Source organism: Prunus avium, chromosome 7, assembly GCF_965620075.1.
Source record: "Prunus avium chromosome 7, drPruAviu1.hap1.1, whole genome shotgun sequence".
In the NCBI taxonomy this organism is placed as follows: domain Eukaryota; kingdom Viridiplantae; phylum Streptophyta; class Magnoliopsida; order Rosales; family Rosaceae; genus Prunus; species Prunus avium.
Window position 1 is genome coordinate 32,956,690 of NC_142290.1, and position 18,551 is coordinate 32,975,240.

At 38.1% G+C, this 18,551-nt stretch overlaps 4 protein-coding genes across 7 annotated transcripts; 3 read left to right on the top strand and 1 right to left on the bottom strand.

The window, feature by feature from the left end:
* Nucleotides 1–231: 231 nt before the first annotated feature.
* LOC110774147 (uncharacterized) lies at nt 232–4,404 on the bottom strand. Its single transcript, XM_021978690.2, has 7 exons — nt 3,802–4,404; nt 2,391–2,533; nt 1,814–2,085; nt 1,581–1,735; nt 1,182–1,444; nt 847–909; nt 232–726 (listed from the first exon to the last, which is right to left on the bottom strand). Exons 1-7 carry the CDS (start codon nt 4,046–4,048, stop codon nt 469–471), a joined length of 1,401 nt encoding a protein of 466 aa, XP_021834382.2. The 5' UTR covers nt 4,049–4,404; the 3' UTR covers nt 232–468.
* A 1,284-nt stretch (nt 4,405–5,688) lies between these two features.
* LOC110773582 (G-protein coupled receptor) lies at nt 5,689–10,062 on the top strand. 4 transcript variants are annotated; one of them, XM_021978106.2, is made up of 17 exons: nt 5,689–5,878; nt 5,986–6,077; nt 6,215–6,253; nt 6,408–6,461; nt 6,739–6,813; nt 6,936–7,001; nt 7,136–7,178; nt 7,718–7,763; nt 7,954–8,047; nt 8,138–8,190; nt 8,298–8,382; nt 8,479–8,587; nt 8,659–8,751; nt 9,125–9,191; nt 9,296–9,362; nt 9,476–9,529; nt 9,757–10,062. In XM_021978106.2, the coding sequence occupies exons 1-17, from the start codon at nt 5,803–5,805 to the stop codon at nt 9,892–9,894; spliced, it is 1,251 nt and encodes a 416-aa protein (XP_021833798.1). In that variant the 5' UTR covers nt 5,689–5,802; the 3' UTR covers nt 9,895–10,062. The 4 variants fall into 4 exon arrangements, with proteins under 4 accessions (XP_021833798.1, XP_021833806.1, XP_088112068.1 ...); XM_021978114.2 differs by having other exon boundaries at nt 8,479–8,581; XM_088255942.1 differs by lacking the exon at nt 6,936–7,001.
* A 1,307-nt stretch (nt 10,063–11,369) lies between these two features.
* Nucleotides 11,370–13,210, top strand: LOC110773562 (peroxidase 72-like). The gene is made up of 4 exons (XM_021978090.2): nt 11,370–11,868; nt 11,987–12,178; nt 12,275–12,440; nt 12,567–13,210. The coding sequence occupies exons 1-4, from the start codon at nt 11,644–11,646 to the stop codon at nt 12,992–12,994; spliced, it is 1,011 nt and encodes a 336-aa protein (XP_021833782.1). The 5' UTR covers nt 11,370–11,643; the 3' UTR covers nt 12,995–13,210.
* Nucleotides 13,211–14,973: 1,763 nt separating this feature from the next.
* Nucleotides 14,974–16,723, top strand: LOC110774250 (Ribosomal protein L12 family protein). The gene is made up of 2 exons (XM_021978790.2): nt 14,974–15,733; nt 16,400–16,723. The coding sequence occupies exon 1, from the start codon at nt 15,154–15,156 to the stop codon at nt 15,730–15,732; it is 579 nt and encodes a 192-aa protein (XP_021834482.2). The 5' UTR covers nt 14,974–15,153; the 3' UTR covers nt 15,733; nt 16,400–16,723.
* Nucleotides 16,724–18,551: the final 1,828 nt, after the last annotated feature.

Sequence of the window (18,551 nt, forward strand, 5' to 3'; positions counted from 1 at the left end):
AGTCGTCCACTCACAACTAACTGGCAAATCACCATCCCCGACCATAAAAATATGCTAATGGTATAAATGCCATACTGCATCAGGGAAATCCATAAAAAGACAGTTTGTGCGTATTCAGTAAGTTACAGGCTTACAGCACACATATCTCCTTATAAGATTACGAATGATGCTGTGTTTTTACCTTATGCACCAAGCATTTCACTGAATTGCCAATTTTTCAAATCCATGCTCTAGCAAAATCGATCATGTCATTGTCAAGCTTTTGAACAAGCTACTGGCTAGATGTCTTAATATGTACACAATGTACATAAGAAAGCGAAACCTGAGGGGCGATTATGTCACCATAAAAGAAAAATCGACCCACTAATCTAAGTGTAGTTCATCTTCTTTTGCTAAGCAACGAAATCTCTAAAACAGGAGAAGAGAGCATGTGTAGCATTCTACTTGACAGTTAAAGGCCTCAAAGTGTTAGGAATCTGAGTGGCTCTTTGACTTGTGCAACACTTCCTTCAGAACGGCAGCAATTCTATTTGCCATATGGTGTTCTAGAAACCTTTCTTTGACCCTTTCGTAGCCTCTCTTCCCCATTGTAAGCCTCCTCTCAACATGAGTGGCAAGTTTTACAATATTTTTCGCAAGAGGAGTGATCCCTTCCTTCCCAACAGGATGCAACAAACCTGTTGTTCCATTCACTACAATCTCTGTGGTGCCACCTGCTGCTGTTCCCTGAAATAAATATTTGATTTGGAAATTAGAAAAATGGCAATGGGAATGGGTCAATAGGATTAGCAGTCGCAGCATGAGTTACAAGATATTACACAAAATAACAAGAGGAAGGTTCTTTACCAATACAGGCAGCTGAAATGCCATGGCTTCAATAGTTATCCTACCAAAGCATTCTCCCCGTGCCTATGGAAGGGTTTTAAAAAAATTAGAAGATGAAAAAGGATTTATTAATTAGATTTATGTAGTTTCAATCACATTAGGGTCAGACTTGCTGGGAAAGACATTAATATCAATGCCTATGTATGATTACTGTTACGCTAACTGGGAACTTATTCACATTAAAAACTATGGTTTCGCATCCTATATGTATCATATGTTCTTCTATCTGCAACTTTTTCTATAAATAAGATATAATTAAAAAAAAACATTTAATAAGAGAAAAATCTTCCTAATACCTGGGAATTTTGAACAAGGACATCAATTGCAGCCAGATATGGAGCTACAGTAAGAGTTTTGTCTACAAAATGAACACGATCTTGAATTTTCTTCATCGATACAAAGTTACGTAGTTCATGCTCAAACTTGGTGTGAGCAGTCATGTCACTCCCTACAATTACTGCATGCATTCTTGGCAGTTGCAGCTTCTTCTGTTGGATCAATCGCAAGCTTTCATAGAAGGAACGCAAAAACAGATCTTGGCCTTTTCCACGTGAAACACCTGTAGTCATGCGGTGTACTTCAGTGTTCACAAGGTATGCACAAACTAACCATAAGACTATTGTTTATTTTTCATTTCCTAACGGCAATTTAAATGGAAATTAGTAGACTTCCATCAAATAGCTTGAAATACGTACTGTTTATGATGGCAAATAGTAGATCTTCTCTTCGCACTCCAAGAGACTCCCGGACATGCTCACGCAAAACCCTTTTTGCTACACTATCTTCAGCAACTTCCATTAGTTCCTTGCTGTTTCCAAGGTGAACAACAAAGGTCTCTGGCATTTTGATACTGCAGAGAGCAAATGAGTGGAAATAGTAAACCAAAATTTGATATAAAAAAGAAAAAGAGTCAATATTTGAAGCCTACCCCAAACGTTCTCGAGTCCTATTCTCCCAATATTCTGCTGTTACATGCGAATCTATCATAGAACCTGCAACAAGCGGGAGGTGCTTGACATAATCCAATTTGAAGTAATGGCCACGCATTTCATGGATCCACCACAACACTTTCGGGAGAACACGGGGAACATTTTCCTTAAGAACAACATCCAACCATTTCCCAGAAACTGCGGTGTTCAATACAACCAAATCAGCTTTGAGAGCTGTATTTACAGCTTCTTGGGCATTTTCAGAGAGGAACTGCAGATGTATAAAAGCATTATTAGAAACGTGCTGAGAAGTTACAGAGAAATCAAACCTATCAGAAACAGGAAATATCACGTAGAAGACCAAAGCCAGACAAGGCCATAATTTAGATAAAATCAAATTGGAAGATGTTTTACTTCGCTTAGTTTCCTTAACAAGTGGCCAGCGGTGTGAACAAAACAATGCTTCCAAGATCATGAAATATTGAGATGATAAAGATAACGATGTAACGTGTAGACAACTAGACTGCAAAAGAAGACATTCACAATAACTTCTGAAAATAAATTAAGATTTTGTACCTGCACCCCTCGGTCCAACATCTTATGTTCCAAACTGTATATCACTACATCTGCATCTGACGGTTTCATGGTTGTAACCCAACAAACTTCAGTGCCAACACCTCTTAATAAAAATGCTAGCTCCATCAACAACAAAGGTCCACCTGGAAGAATTTTCAATATGTCATACCATCAGTAGAGTTTGTAAGATATATGTAAAGAAAGATTTAAAATGAAAAGAAAAACAATGCAGCTCTTTTCATTTTTTTTAAAAAAAAATTAGGATTAAGGGGTTTAGGAAAATATGATCCAAAATAGAGAGAAATAAAGAGCATAAATTGATTGGATAAAATACATCTTCAGCCAAATATTTGGTTAAGGAAGGCGATAAGCTTTCATGGGTTATGCTAACCTACAAAAAACCAAAGTACATACGATTCCATGTTATTTCAGTATGCCAACAAATATAAGTAAATATAACAGAAGGAACATATGCGCATTACTGAATGTTGGTCTGTTGACGCCTGTCAAAATATTCATCCAATATTACTGAATGTTGGTCTGTGTACTACAAAATGTTTGGAAATATTCCTCATTTACATGATATTACATTAAATGCAGTAAGTTCGTGTCGAAGACACAAAAACAAGTGTATCCCAATAATTAGGCAAATATTCGAAAGACGACAGAAATTTTATGTTGAGCAGTTACACATTGCTGAGAAATTCCAGAAATTTTTTTGGTTCACACCTTGAGCACACATCAGTACATAACTTATTTTTGGGCCTATTGGCCTCTGAACAACACAGAAATGGACCAATAATTATACGCCCCCGGCCTATTAAGTTAATTTACGTAAGTTACAAATGAATGTACAAATAGCACAACATGGATGCCCTTTTATAAGAACCAACAATACCAGAGAAAATAAGGTACTACATTCCATAATCTTGACATCACATAATTCCCTAATGAAATCATCGGTTAAACTCAAACAAAATGGAAGGACATGCAAATGCACCAACCCACGTTTCCCTAGTTTTTCACATACAAATTAAACTCAACGAGTTTAGAAAAAAAAAAAAAAAAAGAAGAAGAAAGCATTAGCACACTAGGGAACAAACTAGCTGCCATATCCTCCATCTCCATAAATACCAGATTAAAAAGCCAAAGCTAAGGGTGACTGGTGAGAAGGCACAAGAACTTATTGTTGAATGGGTTTAAAAATCCATCCCATATTTGGAAACCCAGTAGCTCAAAAATTCATTACATATGAGTGTCTTTGCCATCTTAAGTAGCTAACTTTCTGTGTACGTATAATCTAAGTCATCAAAAGCTTAACATAACTAATCACACCACTAATAGCTGAAATTGCAATCAATGCATTAAATTCATCAAATTAGCAATAAAATAATGGAGACAGAGACAGCACCAGAAAGAGAGAGCTCGTGCGAGACTAACAGCACGAGCTTGGACTTCATGAAGCTGAGGGGGCTAGGACTGGTCCCAATGGGCGAGCCCAAAGGAACCCTCTTGTCGACGACATCCATGCGATGGTCGCAGGAATCGAAGGCGGCTCTGATGAAGAAGGCGATCAAGGTGGAGACGGAGAGCATGACGAGAAAGGCCAAGAGCCAGCGCTTCTGCGACGCGACCCACCCGACGGAGTGCTTGGCCATCTCTAGGGTTTGGAGAGTCGGCGAGGTCCGTTACTGCGAGCCTCGGCGGCATAATTCTAGGGTTTGGATTTTCGACTGCGACCGGTGGGTTTGGTACATTTGGCTTTCTATGATTGAAGACACTTGAAAATAATAATAATAATAATAATAATAAACAATAAATGAAAAGGCTTTTCGATTTCGAAGGCAGCTGTGTGGCTTTGGCGTTGAAAGCTTCAAATGTTGGTGATATTAATGGCGGATTCTGAAGCTCGTTGCTCTGCTATTTGTGTTGTTCAGAGAAACGGAGCACGGAGCTCAAGTTGAGGAGAGAGTTGCTTTCTTCTGTGTCTTTGGCTCCTTTTTGGCATTACCAATACTTTTTGCTTTTTTTGGTTTTTGGTTTTTAATTTTTTAATTTTCTTCTTTTGCTTTTTTGTTTAGGAATTAGGAATAATGCAAATGCCATTTTGCAAAATCTTTTTCTTTTTGGTTTTCTCTTTCCTTTTCCCCTTTTCTTCCCATTTTTAAACACTTGTTTGCTGTCATCAAATTCCCCTTTCTCTTTTCTTCTTTTACTTTTGAAAACAAACTCTTTTTCTTTTGGGAGCAGTTATTGGCACTTTAAAAAGTCGTCATGAACTTATCCAAGTGCAATTTTGTATATTTATAACGGGAGGGTTTAAGAACTATATGATTGTTCAGACGTAACATAAAACTAAAATGCTAAATTAATTTAAAAATATTATATGTAATTTTTTGGTAAATACCACGAGGTGTCCCCACATTCGAATTGTGGGATTAATCTCCGCTCGAAGTTCGGCTTGTCCCTGGCCACAACGTGCTTCCAACGGATTTCAAACCCTTGCCACTAAGGCACCAGGTAACTCGCCAATTGGAGATGGTAGTTTGTCAACCGCACCACACCTTATGATTAAAAAATTATATATTATAACTTTAAGTCTCTTAATCTCATATACAAACTTCAAGCACACTCAAACCAATTGTACATCCTTATCCAACCCTCATTTTAGTGACGGATTGGATTGTACCAAAATTTTTCAACCCCGTAACCAGTGGAGATGTACAAGCTTAATCCATTTCCTATTTGCATACAACAGAATTAGAATAAGGAATTGATTCATATACTTATTATTTAATTTCCCTCCATTTCCTATTTGCATACAACAGAATTAGAATAAGGAATTGGTTCATATACTTATTATTTAATTTCCTAGCTTAGGCTACCACATGTCACGTATTAAATTAAATTATTTGTTGATTATCAATAATGTAAACCTCATGTTTTCATGGTCCATTTTTTAATTTTGACTTATGTCCCCAAATACGTCAATATCATCCTAATCACATTAAATTAATGTTAATTTTATAATTTATATTCGGGACATAAATTAAATCAAAATCACAAGGTGTGATGCGGTTGGCAAATTACCATCTCTAATTTACGAGTTACTTGGTGCCTCAATAGCAAGGGTTCGAAACCCGTTAGAAGGACTTTGTGGCCAAGGACAAACCGAATCCTGAGCGGAGATTAATCCGAAGGGTGTGAGTATACCTTGTGGTATTTACTCAAAAAAAAAAAAAAAATCAATATAAATAATGGGGGCCCATTATTTATTATATGAAAATTATCTCGCGGGACAAAAGACCAGAATCTCACAGCGGTCGCGACCCACGGCCCAACAGTGGACGGGAGTGGCCTTCTTTCTTCTTCACTAGGCGCCGGTACACTAACAGACAGTACATGCCAAGCAATGCAGAGCCTACGACGCCGTTTGCACTTTCATTCTTCTTCTTCTTCACATCGCATTTTGTTTGCACTACTTACAGGTTCGTTTCCATTCCTTCATGTTTTCGATAATCAACAGCAGCCTTTCCATATCGTCATTTATGAATAAACAAAGGTTTCAGTTGTGAATATATATATTTTGTTTCAGTTCTTGTATCACAGGCGCTTCAAGCAGCCTCACTCGTGGCGCCGAGATCCAATTGCTACGCTTTCGATAACTCTAGCCGCGTCGTCGATTTTGTATCCTTACGCAAACAATTACTGTGGCTTGTTAATTAGTATTATTTCACAATAATAATAACAATGCTTAATGCTACTGCCTTCAAGTTTGGGTTTGATTTTGTGTGAAATTTGTTCTCTCTTAAGCTGTTAACCAGAGTAGCTGGATTGGACATCCGTTTGAGTACGACGGGAAGGTAATTTCAATTTCAATTCTGTTACGGTGATAATTGAAATTATGGTGCACACATGTTATGAATTTTAATATTGCTGTAAAATTTCATAATTAGCTCAGTTCATACTCAGATTCCAGAGGTATTGTCACTTATAAGTTTGTTTGGGATGATACAGGACTCCGACTTGGTGCTTCGATTTTGCAAAGATGTGGAGAGTAGATCACAAACGGTAGTCCATATCACCATGATCTCAAGTACTTTACCATTTGCTTTTATTTTGATTTTTTGATTTTTGATTTTTATGTTCATTAATTTAATGAGCCTGTATTGGAAAGTTCGTATGTATATAAGCCATTCAGTAGTATTTCATGTAAAGCTTCTGTATATGCTTATCCTATTAGCTTCATTGCTGAATTGGCTGTTAAGTTGCCACATTAATAACATGAGTAAATTTCAGTTTGTGTTCGATTAGGTGTTTTTGTTTGAATTTGCTCATTTTAATGCAGGGATATGTAGATTTTGGTCGATTTGATAAGTTCAACTACTTTGTTTCTGGTTCAGGACATGTTGACTTTGTTCAAGTGAGCTTCTTCATTTTTTGGTTGAAAATGATACTACAGTTTGGTTTCTTTCATGTAATAGGAAAATGCAGTTGTCATAATTATCTCTATTTCTGAACATATATATATATATATATATATAGGGGTTTTATAATGGCGACCTGGCGAATTGTGAGCACAGTTATGATAAAATGGGACGAACAGCTCAGGTTGATTTATGCTGGAAAACTTCCACCCTCTAGCACCCTTATTTCATTCTCCTGGAAGTTTTCATATATATATATTGGCAATCACGGTCATTCCACTTCTCTCATAATTCTTTTTTTATCTTCTTTAAATTCAGGTAAACATCATATGTGGAAGTTGTTTAAATGGCCAATGCACAGGTTGTGTACCTTTCATTTCTAAGTTATATGTGCAGTCACCATTTATACTAGGAATTGATATTCCCCCTTTTGAACTCTGTCTTTGGTTGAATGGACAGCAGATAATATAAGAAAATTCTATGGAGACCCTTAACAAATTGGAACCATTGCAATTAAAGGGGCCACTTATTAGTAAGGTGGTGAGAATAATAAGTTTAGGTGGATAGGGAGAAGGTGATGAGTTTCAGGAATAAGATTTAAGATATGACAAAGGTCACTAGAAGAATTTTTGCAAACTGTTTCATCAAGAAAGATAGAGCACTAGAGAGGGAGAGGAAGAGAGAAAGCGGAAAGAGGAAACTACAAGTAACTCTGATATTCCATACCTAATTAAAACACTGACAGAAGGTCTCATTACTTCATCCTGTTTTCTATCAAAAACTACTTACTTAAAAAATTTTTCCTCCTCAAGTTACATCTCTACCATTAATATTGTACTGCCTCTGACTCTGTCATTTTCAGTAATCTAAGACTGATTCATTACTATTGTTTGTTTTCAGGTGGACTTGGATGCATCTGCAATGTCACTTATGAGTCGAGTTGCAGGTCTTTTGAATAGTACCTTGATTTCCACTTTATGTTGCATTATAATGAAATGTGGTGTTAAATCTCCGTTAATTGAGTCAATCAATGCATGCTGGTGTTGGGATAACAGAAATGCTTCAATATAGGAGCCTTCATTTATTATGAGACACTCATGTTTCCCTGATTCTGTTGCAATTCCTAAATGTTTCAGAGTTTTTCTCGAACTAGCTATTCCATGCGAGAAACCAGGTCCACGAGTATTTAAGGGCTTCACTGTAGGTTTCCATCCACGGTCATGGGAACTTGTAAGAATTGTTTTATTCTCCCTGATGTATATTAATTTTCCCAGGCAAAAGTAAATTATTTTCTGAAGGAACCATTTTATGAACTTGCAGGTTTATGATGGCATGACTCAATTGGGCTATGAAAAGTCTCACCATGAGTTTAGGTATAGGAATTATTATGAGTTGTTTTGCTTCATTTAACATCCCTTCCCTCTAACCCCAAAAAGAAAATGTAGTATCCATCAATCTAAATAAAGTTTGCATTTTGCAGCTTTGGGACTGAGCAGACACATGTAACGCTTTATATGACTGCAATTGCTTCCCTTTCCACTTTGGTGCAAAGACCTATTATTAAGGTACTCAAATTCCTTATACTTTGATGCATGGGAAACCATTTATCATTGAATAAGTTGGTCCAAGTATGTATCCTTTGTTTAATAAAATATTTGCAGGTCTTACCAGAAAATGGTCTGGAGGTTAAGGTATCAGGGTCGGGAGCAACTGGGAGCCCTCCTACAACTTTGTCACCCACAATGTTAAATGTTGATTGGAGATGTAAGGGTATGCTTTGCTGCAGTGGGCTTTGATATCCCTTACAATAAAGTCTTCTTAGTTTCTTTTTGTATTTTCAGGTGAAAGGGCTCGTGATACTCCATATGAAGTTAATATCACTATCCCGGTAGAGGGTTACGAGCCCATCCAGTTTTTTCTTGCCAAACTGTGTGGTAGGCTCATACTGCCATCACTGATAACTACTGCCTTCCCTCTCAACCCTTACTCTTCTGAAAATCCGTGTTTCAAATTATGGAGAGACACAACCAATCTTAATAGAACAAGTTCTGAATGCAATGTAGTACATCATGTTAAAGCTATCCTTCTTGCACTAGAACTTGCTGGTGAAACATGATTGGACTGTGTTCGCTGTCTACCAATTAGGAATGAGTCCCTCAATAATGTCATCACTCTCAGAAATTATTACATTCAAGTTAAATGGCCAATAAGGGAAAGTGGAGACAAGGGGTAAATTTGTTGGAATTGATAACACTAATGGTTTGAAATAATATCAACTGAAAGAGCTTGGTTCGTTCAATTTTGCAGAAAACAGGCAGAACCAAAATGGAAACAGTGCACGAGGATGGGCTATATTTGGGGTGTTATCCTGCATGTAAGGCAGTTCCTACTGAAAATTATAGTATTGATAAATTGTAGAAATTATGTATTATGTATTTTATCTGAAGTTTGATTTTTCAATGAACTGTCTTGGATCAGATTCGCTGTCTCATCGACCCTGTTTTGTTGTGGAGGATTTATTTACAAGACTCAAGTTGAAAGGAAGGTAGGCTCTTTTCTATGGCTTCAAAGTCTTGGATGGTTTCCGAATTTGCAGCTTTTCATCATGGTCTCAATTTGTATGTCCTCAATTATATATTTCTATTTGATCACATGCAGCGTGGGATTGATGCATTGCCGGGAATGACAATTCTATCCGCTTGTTTAGAAACTGTAAGTATACATAACTAACACAAATATTCCTTGTATTCCTTTGGCCCATTTTCCATGAGGCTCAAATTCTTTGGGACAAATAAACCCTGCAAGATGCTTTAGTTTTAAATTGAAAAGAAAGGGAACTGAGTTATGAAGCAAATGGGAATACTATTTGCCACGGCCTCTGTAGACTTTCTAATGGTGTTGAATGTTGGGGGGGGGGGGGGGGGGGGTTACAAAAATAGGTGAGTGACGCAAGGCACAGCTACACCCGACAAGAAGACCTTAATACTGCTTTTGCCAGTGAAGCCTCTTGGGAACGCTCTTCTGCTTCTAGTCAAGGAACATCAAGGCCGAACGAAACAAAATACGGTGCAATTTGAACGTTACGAACTGGTGAACCACAGCTAACTTGTATTAGTACATGAAATGTGAGGGTTTTGAAGTTATACAACCTGTTTGTCTTTTGACGAGACCAAATTTCATAGCATGTAATTTTGGATGTTGTAATCTCAAGTTATCAACTGAAATCAATATAGATCTCTTGCTCATTAATTTGTCATCAGCGACTTGGAAAGCCATTAGCAAAGTTGATAGGGATATGCGAGCTATGATGGCATATGCTCTTTTCTTTGAGGCCTGTAAGGTGTCACTCGCAAATTTACGAATGAGGAATCAGATCCTTAAAGGAGTAGTTCTCCAATCCCCGCATATAATAATATCTTTTATCATATTTGGATCGTCCAGATTAACCTAATATTCCCGTGATCATACTTGATTATAATTTAACTTTTCTATATGCCTCCACACACGTTTAATATTGTAGATCCTGAAGTCAAAAAGCTACAAAATAAAGGAATCAATGTCAATTCATGGATAGTAGGGGAAAGAAAAAGAACAAGAAAAGAAGACATGAGATGAATATTAGGTGTAAAGAAATGCTAAAGGGCAGTTGCCTATTCAAGTGGACAACTCTCACTCCCAGCCATGAGCCCGCATCATTAAAATGCGAACAATGAACATCTAGACGGCCATTAAAATTCAATGTGAACGTTAGGGAAAGGGGAAAAAGTGCCCAAGTATGAAGGGTTCAGCCCTAATTTTTTGGCTTGCCCTAAGGTACCTTTACAGACATTGACAATATCAGAAGCTTTGAGTCATCTAGTATGGGTAACTATATACTCAGTCAAACAGAGTAGTTGAGTCTGCTCCTACTCTCTCTTTATTGTCATCACAAAACAATTAACAAAAGGTTGACCTGCTTTTGTTCCATATGGAATCAGCAGTAGTCAATTGCAATGCTGTAATCCAATAACACATGGGATGGTGAAATGTTTGCTTAACATATTTGAGAAGAATTGCCTAACAAAATTTGGAGTTCATTTTGAAAGTTACACAAGGTTTTTTTTTATAATTATTTTTATTTATACAAGCGATATTAGGAGAGGGGAGAATCGAACCTAGGATTGCATGTGCAGGGATAAATGTTCTTAACCACTTGAGCTAGTGTTAACTTAAGAAAAGAGTGTTAGAAGAACCCTAATGTAGAACTCTAGCCAAAGTTCAAATTTTCTTATTAATCTTCAATACATGGAAAATTACATTAATGGACCTTCCAAATGCTTGCTAACATGTTATTCTAATTGGAATTTTCTGACACCAAGATCACAATGAAGGTGGGATGTTGTTGTAATCAATTAATGTAAAGTGCTTAACTGATGATCGAAAGGCCCACTGTACTGATATTTTTTCTATGTCAAGGATACTTGGATTATGAGCCAAAAAGGTTTGTTCTTCTATAATAAGCTGATTGAGCTTAGACCTTGTAGCTAATTAACATGATGATTAGTCACCCCAAAGCATGAAAGCTTTGTACCAACTCCAACCTTCTCTTCTGATCCTGTCTATTGATGTAGCTACCACCAATAGTAAGTTACCAACTCCAGCTTCTCTGTACCTCATTCTTCAAAGTTGTGTACAAAGTCACCTCAATAAATACTCCCTAAGCCATCCCAACATTCATCAAAGCAAGTCTTGGGGAGAGCTTTATTTTCATTTGACGATTTCAAGTCTTCTTCTTCTCTAGTGATCTTACTAGACTTGAACTAAGAGTACCCAAAAAAGAAAACATTATGGCTCAGTCTTTGAGCTTCCTTCTAGCTCTTTCTCTTCTTGCCTTTGTCCCACTTTGTTTCTGTGATAAAACTCTTGGTGGGTATCTCTACCCACAGTTTTATGACCACTCTTGCCCTAAAGCAATAGAGATTGTAAAGTCTGTTGTTGCCAAGGCTGTTGCAAGAGAAGCTCGCATGGCTGCCTCTTTGCTTAGGCTGCATTTCCATGACTGCTTTGTACAGGTACATATTTGTATCAAATCATTCTAATGCATCTCATTTGATAAATAAAAAAAGAAGTTATGTTAACATCTTATGACTGATGTACTTAAAATCATGTTGCTAATTTTGAATATTGCAGGGTTGTGATGCATCAATTCTGTTGGACAGCAGCAAGAACATAATCACCGAGAAGAGGTCTGTCCCGAACCAGAATTCAGCTCGAGGGTTCGAAGTAATCGATGAAATCAAGTCTGCAGTAGAGAAAGAGTGCCCCAACACTGTGTCCTGTGCTGACATTTTGGCTCTTGCTGCTAGAGACTCCACTGTGCTAGTAGGTGTTACATTTTTAGCTTTGTAAGTTGCATGGTGTAAGAACCCAAGCCTAAATTCACATATGCTGACTATAAATTGTTGCTGCATATTGCAGTCTGGGGGGCCAAACTGGGAGGTTCCACTAGGAAGAAGAGATTCAAAAGGAGCAAGTTTAAGTGGCTCCAACAACAACATCCCTGCTCCAAACAACACCTTCCAAACTATTCTCACCAAGTTCAAGAGGCAAAAGCTCAACATTGTTGATCTTGTGGCACTATCTGGTAACTTTGCCAAAAAAACACAACATAGTTCTTCATTATTTACTAAAAATAAAAATTACCAAAAAAGCTAACATGCCCTGAGCTTTGTGTTTCTCAATCAGTTTTTTTATTTCCATTGATATGCAGGAAGCCACACCATTGGAAATGCCAGATGCACCTCATTCAGGCAGAGGCTTTACAACCAGTCAGGCAATGGCTTAGCTGACTTCACCCTTGACCAATCATATGCTGCACAGTTGAGAACCAGGTGCCCAAGATCTGGTGGAGACCAAACCCTGTTTTTCTTGGACTTTGTCAGCCCAACAAAGTTTGACAACAGCTACTTCAAGAACTTGTTGGCTTCCAAGGGCCTCCTGAACTCAGATGAAATTCTTATCACAAAGAGTCAAGTGACAAAGCAATTGGTTCAACAGTATGCTGAGAACACTGAGCTTTTCTTTGAGCAGTTTGCCAAGTCCATGGTTAAGATGGGAAATATTTCCCCACTTACAGGGTCAAGGGGAGAGATCAGAAAGAGATGCAGGAAGATCAACTCAATCAATCAGACTGCATGATTTCAGGGCCACTAAAAATTCATATGTAGTGTGTGTTTTTCTGCTTTTCCAAGTTATTTTTTTTCTCTCTTTCCCAAAATAAATTCTGATTGTAAAGCTTGATGTGGCCATTATATTGTAGACATCCAATGATGCAATATTAGTGCTTCTTGTATTTCATGGAACTTGTAGTATTTTTCATCTTCAATAATCTTTAAAAGCTTCGATTTTAGTTAACATCAACAATCTACACCTTCGTTTATTATTTATTTTTTTGTAACGCAATGCAATAATGAGAGAAACCACAAAGCTTGCTATTCACAAAGCTAAAGTTACTTTTAGTATTATCTCAAACCCCATAATTACTAAGAGAATCTCCAAAGAAGACGTCAAATTGTCACGTTATTTTGACTCATCTTAATATTCTTTTCGAAACAACAATGAATTATGGACTCAAATTAGAACTGGGAGCCCAAACTTACAAAAGTTAAATTTTACTGTTTCTGAACTAATTAGGCATGTCAAACTGCTCCTCTATCGTACGTCTCTTATCATCTTTCTACGTACGTTATTTTATTGCACCTAATGAGGCTTTGGAGTTGGGACTAAGAATTGAGAGACATGAGGCCTACCTTTGATAATGATAATGCAGTCTGTCAAAAGACAGGAGAGAAGAGAAGTTGCTTTTTGCACAGATTCCTCAAGGCGTCCATTGAAGAAACTTTCAAGGTTTTATCTATCATCAACATTCCATCAGTGACCCTATAATCATAAAAAAATTTCACGTTCCCACCCAAAGAATTAAAATAATAATGGAGAAAAAAGTGAAGTTCTCGGAAGCATGACCGGAAGACAATCATAGTGATTTTTCTAAAGACAGATCCTTGTCATCAAGTTTCCCTTCACCCTTAAGATGTTCCATTATTGGTGGTAACGTTAAAACATTACTTAGCTATGTAAAGTGTTGCTTGAGCTGCTTCTTTTAAGGCAAGGACTATAGGGTAGGAGTAATAATAGGAAGATGTTGCTTTCTTTGAACATAAAGTAATCTTTCTCTAATGAATACAGGCCATAAGACTAAAATGACTTAATTTGCTCCAATAATGCACGTTAGAAAAACCAATAAGTGCATATGACACGTTGTGCAAAGGAGTTTGAGCATTGTTGGAGGGTTTTCGATAGAGCTCAAGCAGAACCTCAAGTGACTTTAAAAGAAAAAAATTTAAAAAAATCTTTAAATAAATAGAGTAAGAAACTAAAAATCTTTATTGTGCTACTAAAAAGTTAATACATATTCGGTATTCTACTTGGATCCAATTATATAAACTTAAAAACAGATTTTAAGTTCAAAGTTCAAAAAACCCGTTTGATAGGCCCATTTTTTAAAACCCAAACTCAAAAAAATTCAAAAACACCCCCATTATTGAAAGCAAAAAAGTGAGATTTTATAGTTTTTTTTTTCTCTCTCTCCTCCATCTCTCGTCTCTCTCTCTCTCTCTCTCTCTCTCTCTCTCTCTCTCTCTCTCTCTCTCTCTCTCCTTGCTCTCCCATCTCTCTCATCTCTCGTCTCCCTAGTCTCTCCTCCCTCTCTCATTTTCTTTTCATAATTTCAATTTGGCAATTAGGGTTTTTGATTTTCTGATTTTAATTTCAATTTTTTTTAGATCTTAAAAACAGTTTGGAGTTCAATACCAAACAAGTTTTTAGATCCTAAAATCAGTATTTAAAAACTCATGTTTTTTAGATTAAAAAATCATGATTTTTGAGTAGGATACCAAACGGCGGTTAGTTTTCTAAATTTCTTAATAACTAATATGTGAACATGCTATAATCTTAAAAATTAGGTCTGGGTGTTCTGATTAACTTGTTGGGTGTATTGTAAATAGAATTTCCCAAAAAACATTGGGCCAAGCTCGGTTCAAGGCCCAATTAATGGATTTGGGCCCATCATCAATTTTAGTCTGAAGTTCAGACCTTGGTGGAGGGCAACTTAAGCCTCCATCCCCGTATAGAGTTTATGCCTGCAAGCTCAAGCGGTCACTTACACTCGCGCCATACCAGTCACTCTCTTCTAAGCTTCAGAAGCCATGAAAGCACCAAGATTATGCTAACCTAATCAGGACCACAATGCTCGGATAACAACCCCAATTGCCTGAAATCACACCCCCAACCCCAGAAAAATGAGATATTTACGGTTCATTTCCCCACAATTTTCTCATATTCACAAAACCCTAAACCCCCAAAGCCCTCCTCTATCCTCTCTCCAATCAAAGCCCCAGATTTGTTCTCATTTCGTGTGCAATTACACTACTGCTGCACCGGAGCAACGGCCACCTCCGTCCGGGACGGTATCGGCGATCGCGGATGAGATCTCGGGCCTGACTTTGCTCGAAGTCTCGGACCTCACGGAGGTTCTGAGGGAGAAATTGGGCATAAAGGAGATGCCGGTGATGGCGATGATGATGCCGGGGATGGGATTTGGGGGCTTGAAAGGCCCCGGCAAGGGCGGTCCGGCGGCGGCTAAAGGCGAGGAGAAGGTGGAGAAGACGGCTTTTGATTTAAAGCTCGATTCTTTTGATGCTGCAGCGAAGATCAAAGTGATTAAGGAGGTGAGGACGTTTACGAGTTTGGGGCTGAAGGAGGCCAAGGACTTGGTGGAGAAGGCGCCTACGCTGTTGAAGAAGGGGGTTACGAAAGAGGAGGCAGATTCGATTGTCGCGAAGATGAAGGAAGTTGGTGCCAAAGTTTCTATGGAGTGAGGTAATTTGTGCAATTTTGCTCATACATTTTGTGAATTTGAATGTGCGGTGTGGCAGCAGGAGCTAGCTTCTCATTGTTTTTTGGGTATTGTTAACTGAGAAAGTTTTCTAGTAATCCGGTTTAGAAATCCTGTTTTGGTCAATATGATTAACAAAGATGTTGCGAATGGGGCACAAAGCTCTTTGCTGGGTTGTCACATTAATGAAAACTCTGAGCTAGACTTAGGCATTTTGTTGCTCATATGCAAAGTTCATTGAAACTTCAGAGCTCCTATATAGGCACTACTATGAGTTTAGAGTAATGATTCATGTCCAGTGTTCAGAGCTGCTAATATAGGCACTATTTGGGGCTTTATGGCATGACATTGTTGGGGATGACCTGGAGAATGTTAGCTGCAGCACTCACAAATGTGTGCGGCTGTATACGCATCAGTTTTGCGGTTAACCCTGAAAGACACTTAATACACCTGAGCACCCTCACTTAATAGTTTTTTTTAAAAAATAGTATCACCTAACCTAAGTAGCCTCATCATTTGTCAATGTTTTCAGGCAATCACTTTTGACAGCACTCGTTAGCATTGCACCATTACCATATTTTCTTTCTTGTTCAATGCAGTTATGCAACTTGAATATCTGATGGATTATATTTTTTTTGGTGACTTTCCAGGAGGAGATAAGGATGAAGAAGTTCCAAGTTCAGGTGGCAAGGATTGTTAAAATGTAGAGTAGCAAAATAGTGGTTCATCACACCGGATGTGCAATTGACATAGTCTCACAGAAGACTACTGCTGATCTTCATGACGCAAAGCAATCTTTAGTAGAACTGCTTTGCTTATCTTTCTTTGAGTTAGATAGAGTAATGTATCTGCAGAAGCTTTGTGTCATATTTTTAACAATCAATTCAATCGTTTCAGTTACTTCATTACTTTTACAAACCAACAGTTGTAGACCTAGCATTTTGATAATGGGTTCACAGAGTTGAAGTTTATGATATGTACTTTGCATGTTTCTCCAAACCAAAGTTGTGCCAACTGCCAAGAACATTTATACAACTTAAAGATCAATGTCTACACCTCAAATTATAACCTGATTCAACCTAGAGAAATGTCATCAACTTTGTAGACCTTTTCATGCTGCAGTGCATAGCTCAACTCTGCCTTGTTCTTGAACAATGTCTGCAATCTGGCAACCTTCTCGAAGTGATCACAGAACAAAGCTTTTCAGTTTGTGCATTCCTGAACGCCCACAGGGTAACAACATCTTCGTACTTTAGGCCATGATGTCGAACAAAATATTGCCAATAAAGCTTATGATTTTTGCGAATTTTTGTGGTGTTGAACAGCATATTGTGCTCATTACCAGCAATGTCATTCGTTGTGACCCAGATGCCTTGTGTAGGATCTTCATTACCGTTCAACAACGGGAAGACGTGTTCTTCTATGTCACAGTTCTTCACCTCTAATGAGAACATCGCATCAGTTTTTTTCAAGTGTCTCTCAAAAGGCTGCATATTTGAATCAAATGTTGGATGCTTGGGACTGGTGGGAGATCAGGAGGGACATACTTCCGAAATCCATGGCATGAACCTAATTCTAGTTTTGGCTGTTCTTGTGCTGCAATGGCTTGTTGGGATTGTTGGGCTCATGGAACTGCAGGTTCTTGAAATTGAATTGATCGTTGGAGGCTTGGGATTGGTGGGAAATCACGAGGCACATAGGTTCCAATTCCATGGAAAGATCCTAGTTCTAGTTGTTGTGGTAGTTGAGGCGTGCCTTGTGCTGCAGCAATGGCTTCTTGGGCTTGCAGGGTATGTGAGGCTGCAGTTTCTTGAAATTGAATTGAGGGTTGGAACCTTGGGAATGGTGGGAGATGATGATGAGGGACAGAGTTGTGAATTCCATAGTATGAACCTAGCGCAATAGCTTCTTGGGCTTGCACGACATGTGGAGAACAAGGTTCTTGAAATGGAATGAAATGATGAGGAAGCACATAGTTTTCACAGAACCAGCCTAGTCCTAGTTCCTGTTGTTGTAGAGGCATGACTTGTTGTGTTGAAATGGCTTCTTGGGCATGTAGGGCAACAGGTTCTTGAAGGCTCGGGACTGGCGAGACAGCATAGTTTCCATAGAAGAAGGAACCTTGTTCTGGTTGTGGTTGTTCTTGTTCTTCTTGTGTTGCAGCAATGGCTTCTGTGCCTAGTAAGAATGCTTCAAATTCTTGGATTTTCAATGCTAGTTGCTCATTTTCTTCTGCATGTTGATCGGTTCATAATTGTATATCATTTTGTACCATTCTAGCTTATGATTTGGTTATGTTATTGAGTTAAACTTGTGCTTTTAATTCATTTTCTATTATGATAAGTCCATAATTTCATACACTTGCATGCCTTCTTTACTTAGTGGTTTTGCTTAGTTTCTCTTTATTTTGAGTCACTTACCTATGTTTGTGTGTTTTGTAGGTTAAGATAGCAAGAGATAACATTTGATGCAATCCATGCATGTTAAGGGCTGATTGGCATATGAGGAATATGAGCTTAAAGACAAACACATTTTGGCTACAACCCCTTTCCAGCCCAATTTCGTAGGTCAACTTCTTGGCCTTGGATCAGCATGCTATGGGGCTCGAATGAGGTGAAGATCTTCATGAAACTTGTTCCATTGGGTGTCTAGTATAACATATCCAAAATTCAGCCCAATTGAACATATGTGGAGTCCTTAACCCGTCCAACACAGAACCATGCTCAGGAGGATTTGCAACTGCCAGCTTTGAGCCTTGTCTCCTCCTTTAAGCCATGTGCCTCACCCATGCTGCAACTGACT

Bases quoted from the DNA above. Each gene is read 5' to 3' on its own strand.
- LOC110774147 (XM_021978690.2), bottom strand. From the start codon at position 4,048: ATGGCCAAGCACTCCGTCGGGTGGGTCGCGTCGCAGAAGCGCTGGCTC. The intron at 1,736-1,813 runs GTAGGCTTCAAA...TGCTCTCTGCAG, and splicing joins AGGACTCGAGAACGTTTGGG to TATCAAAATGCCAGAGACCT. The intron at 1,445-1,580 runs GTACGTATTTCA...GCATGACTACAG, and splicing joins ACTATTTGCCATCATAAACA to GTGTTTCACGTGGAAAAGGC.
- LOC110773582 (XM_021978106.2), top strand. From the start codon at position 5,803: ATGCAGAGCCTACGACGCCGTTTGCACTTTCATTCTTCTTCTTCTTCA. The intron at 8,588-8,658 runs GTATGCTTTGCT...TTGTATTTTCAG, and splicing joins TGTTGATTGGAGATGTAAGG to GTGAAAGGGCTCGTGATACT. The intron at 9,192-9,295 runs GTAAGGCAGTTC...GTCTTGGATCAG, and splicing joins TTTGGGGTGTTATCCTGCAT to ATTCGCTGTCTCATCGACCC.
- LOC110773562 (XM_021978090.2), top strand. From the start codon at position 11,644: ATGGCTCAGTCTTTGAGCTTCCTTCTAGCTCTTTCTCTTCTTGCCTTT. The intron at 11,869-11,986 runs GTACATATTTGT...TGAATATTGCAG, and splicing joins TCCATGACTGCTTTGTACAG to GGTTGTGATGCATCAATTCT. The intron at 12,441-12,566 runs GTAACTTTGCCA...ATTGATATGCAG, and splicing joins TGATCTTGTGGCACTATCTG to GAAGCCACACCATTGGAAAT.
- LOC110774250 (XM_021978790.2), top strand. From the start codon at position 15,154: ATGAGATATTTACGGTTCATTTCCCCACAATTTTCTCATATTCACAAA.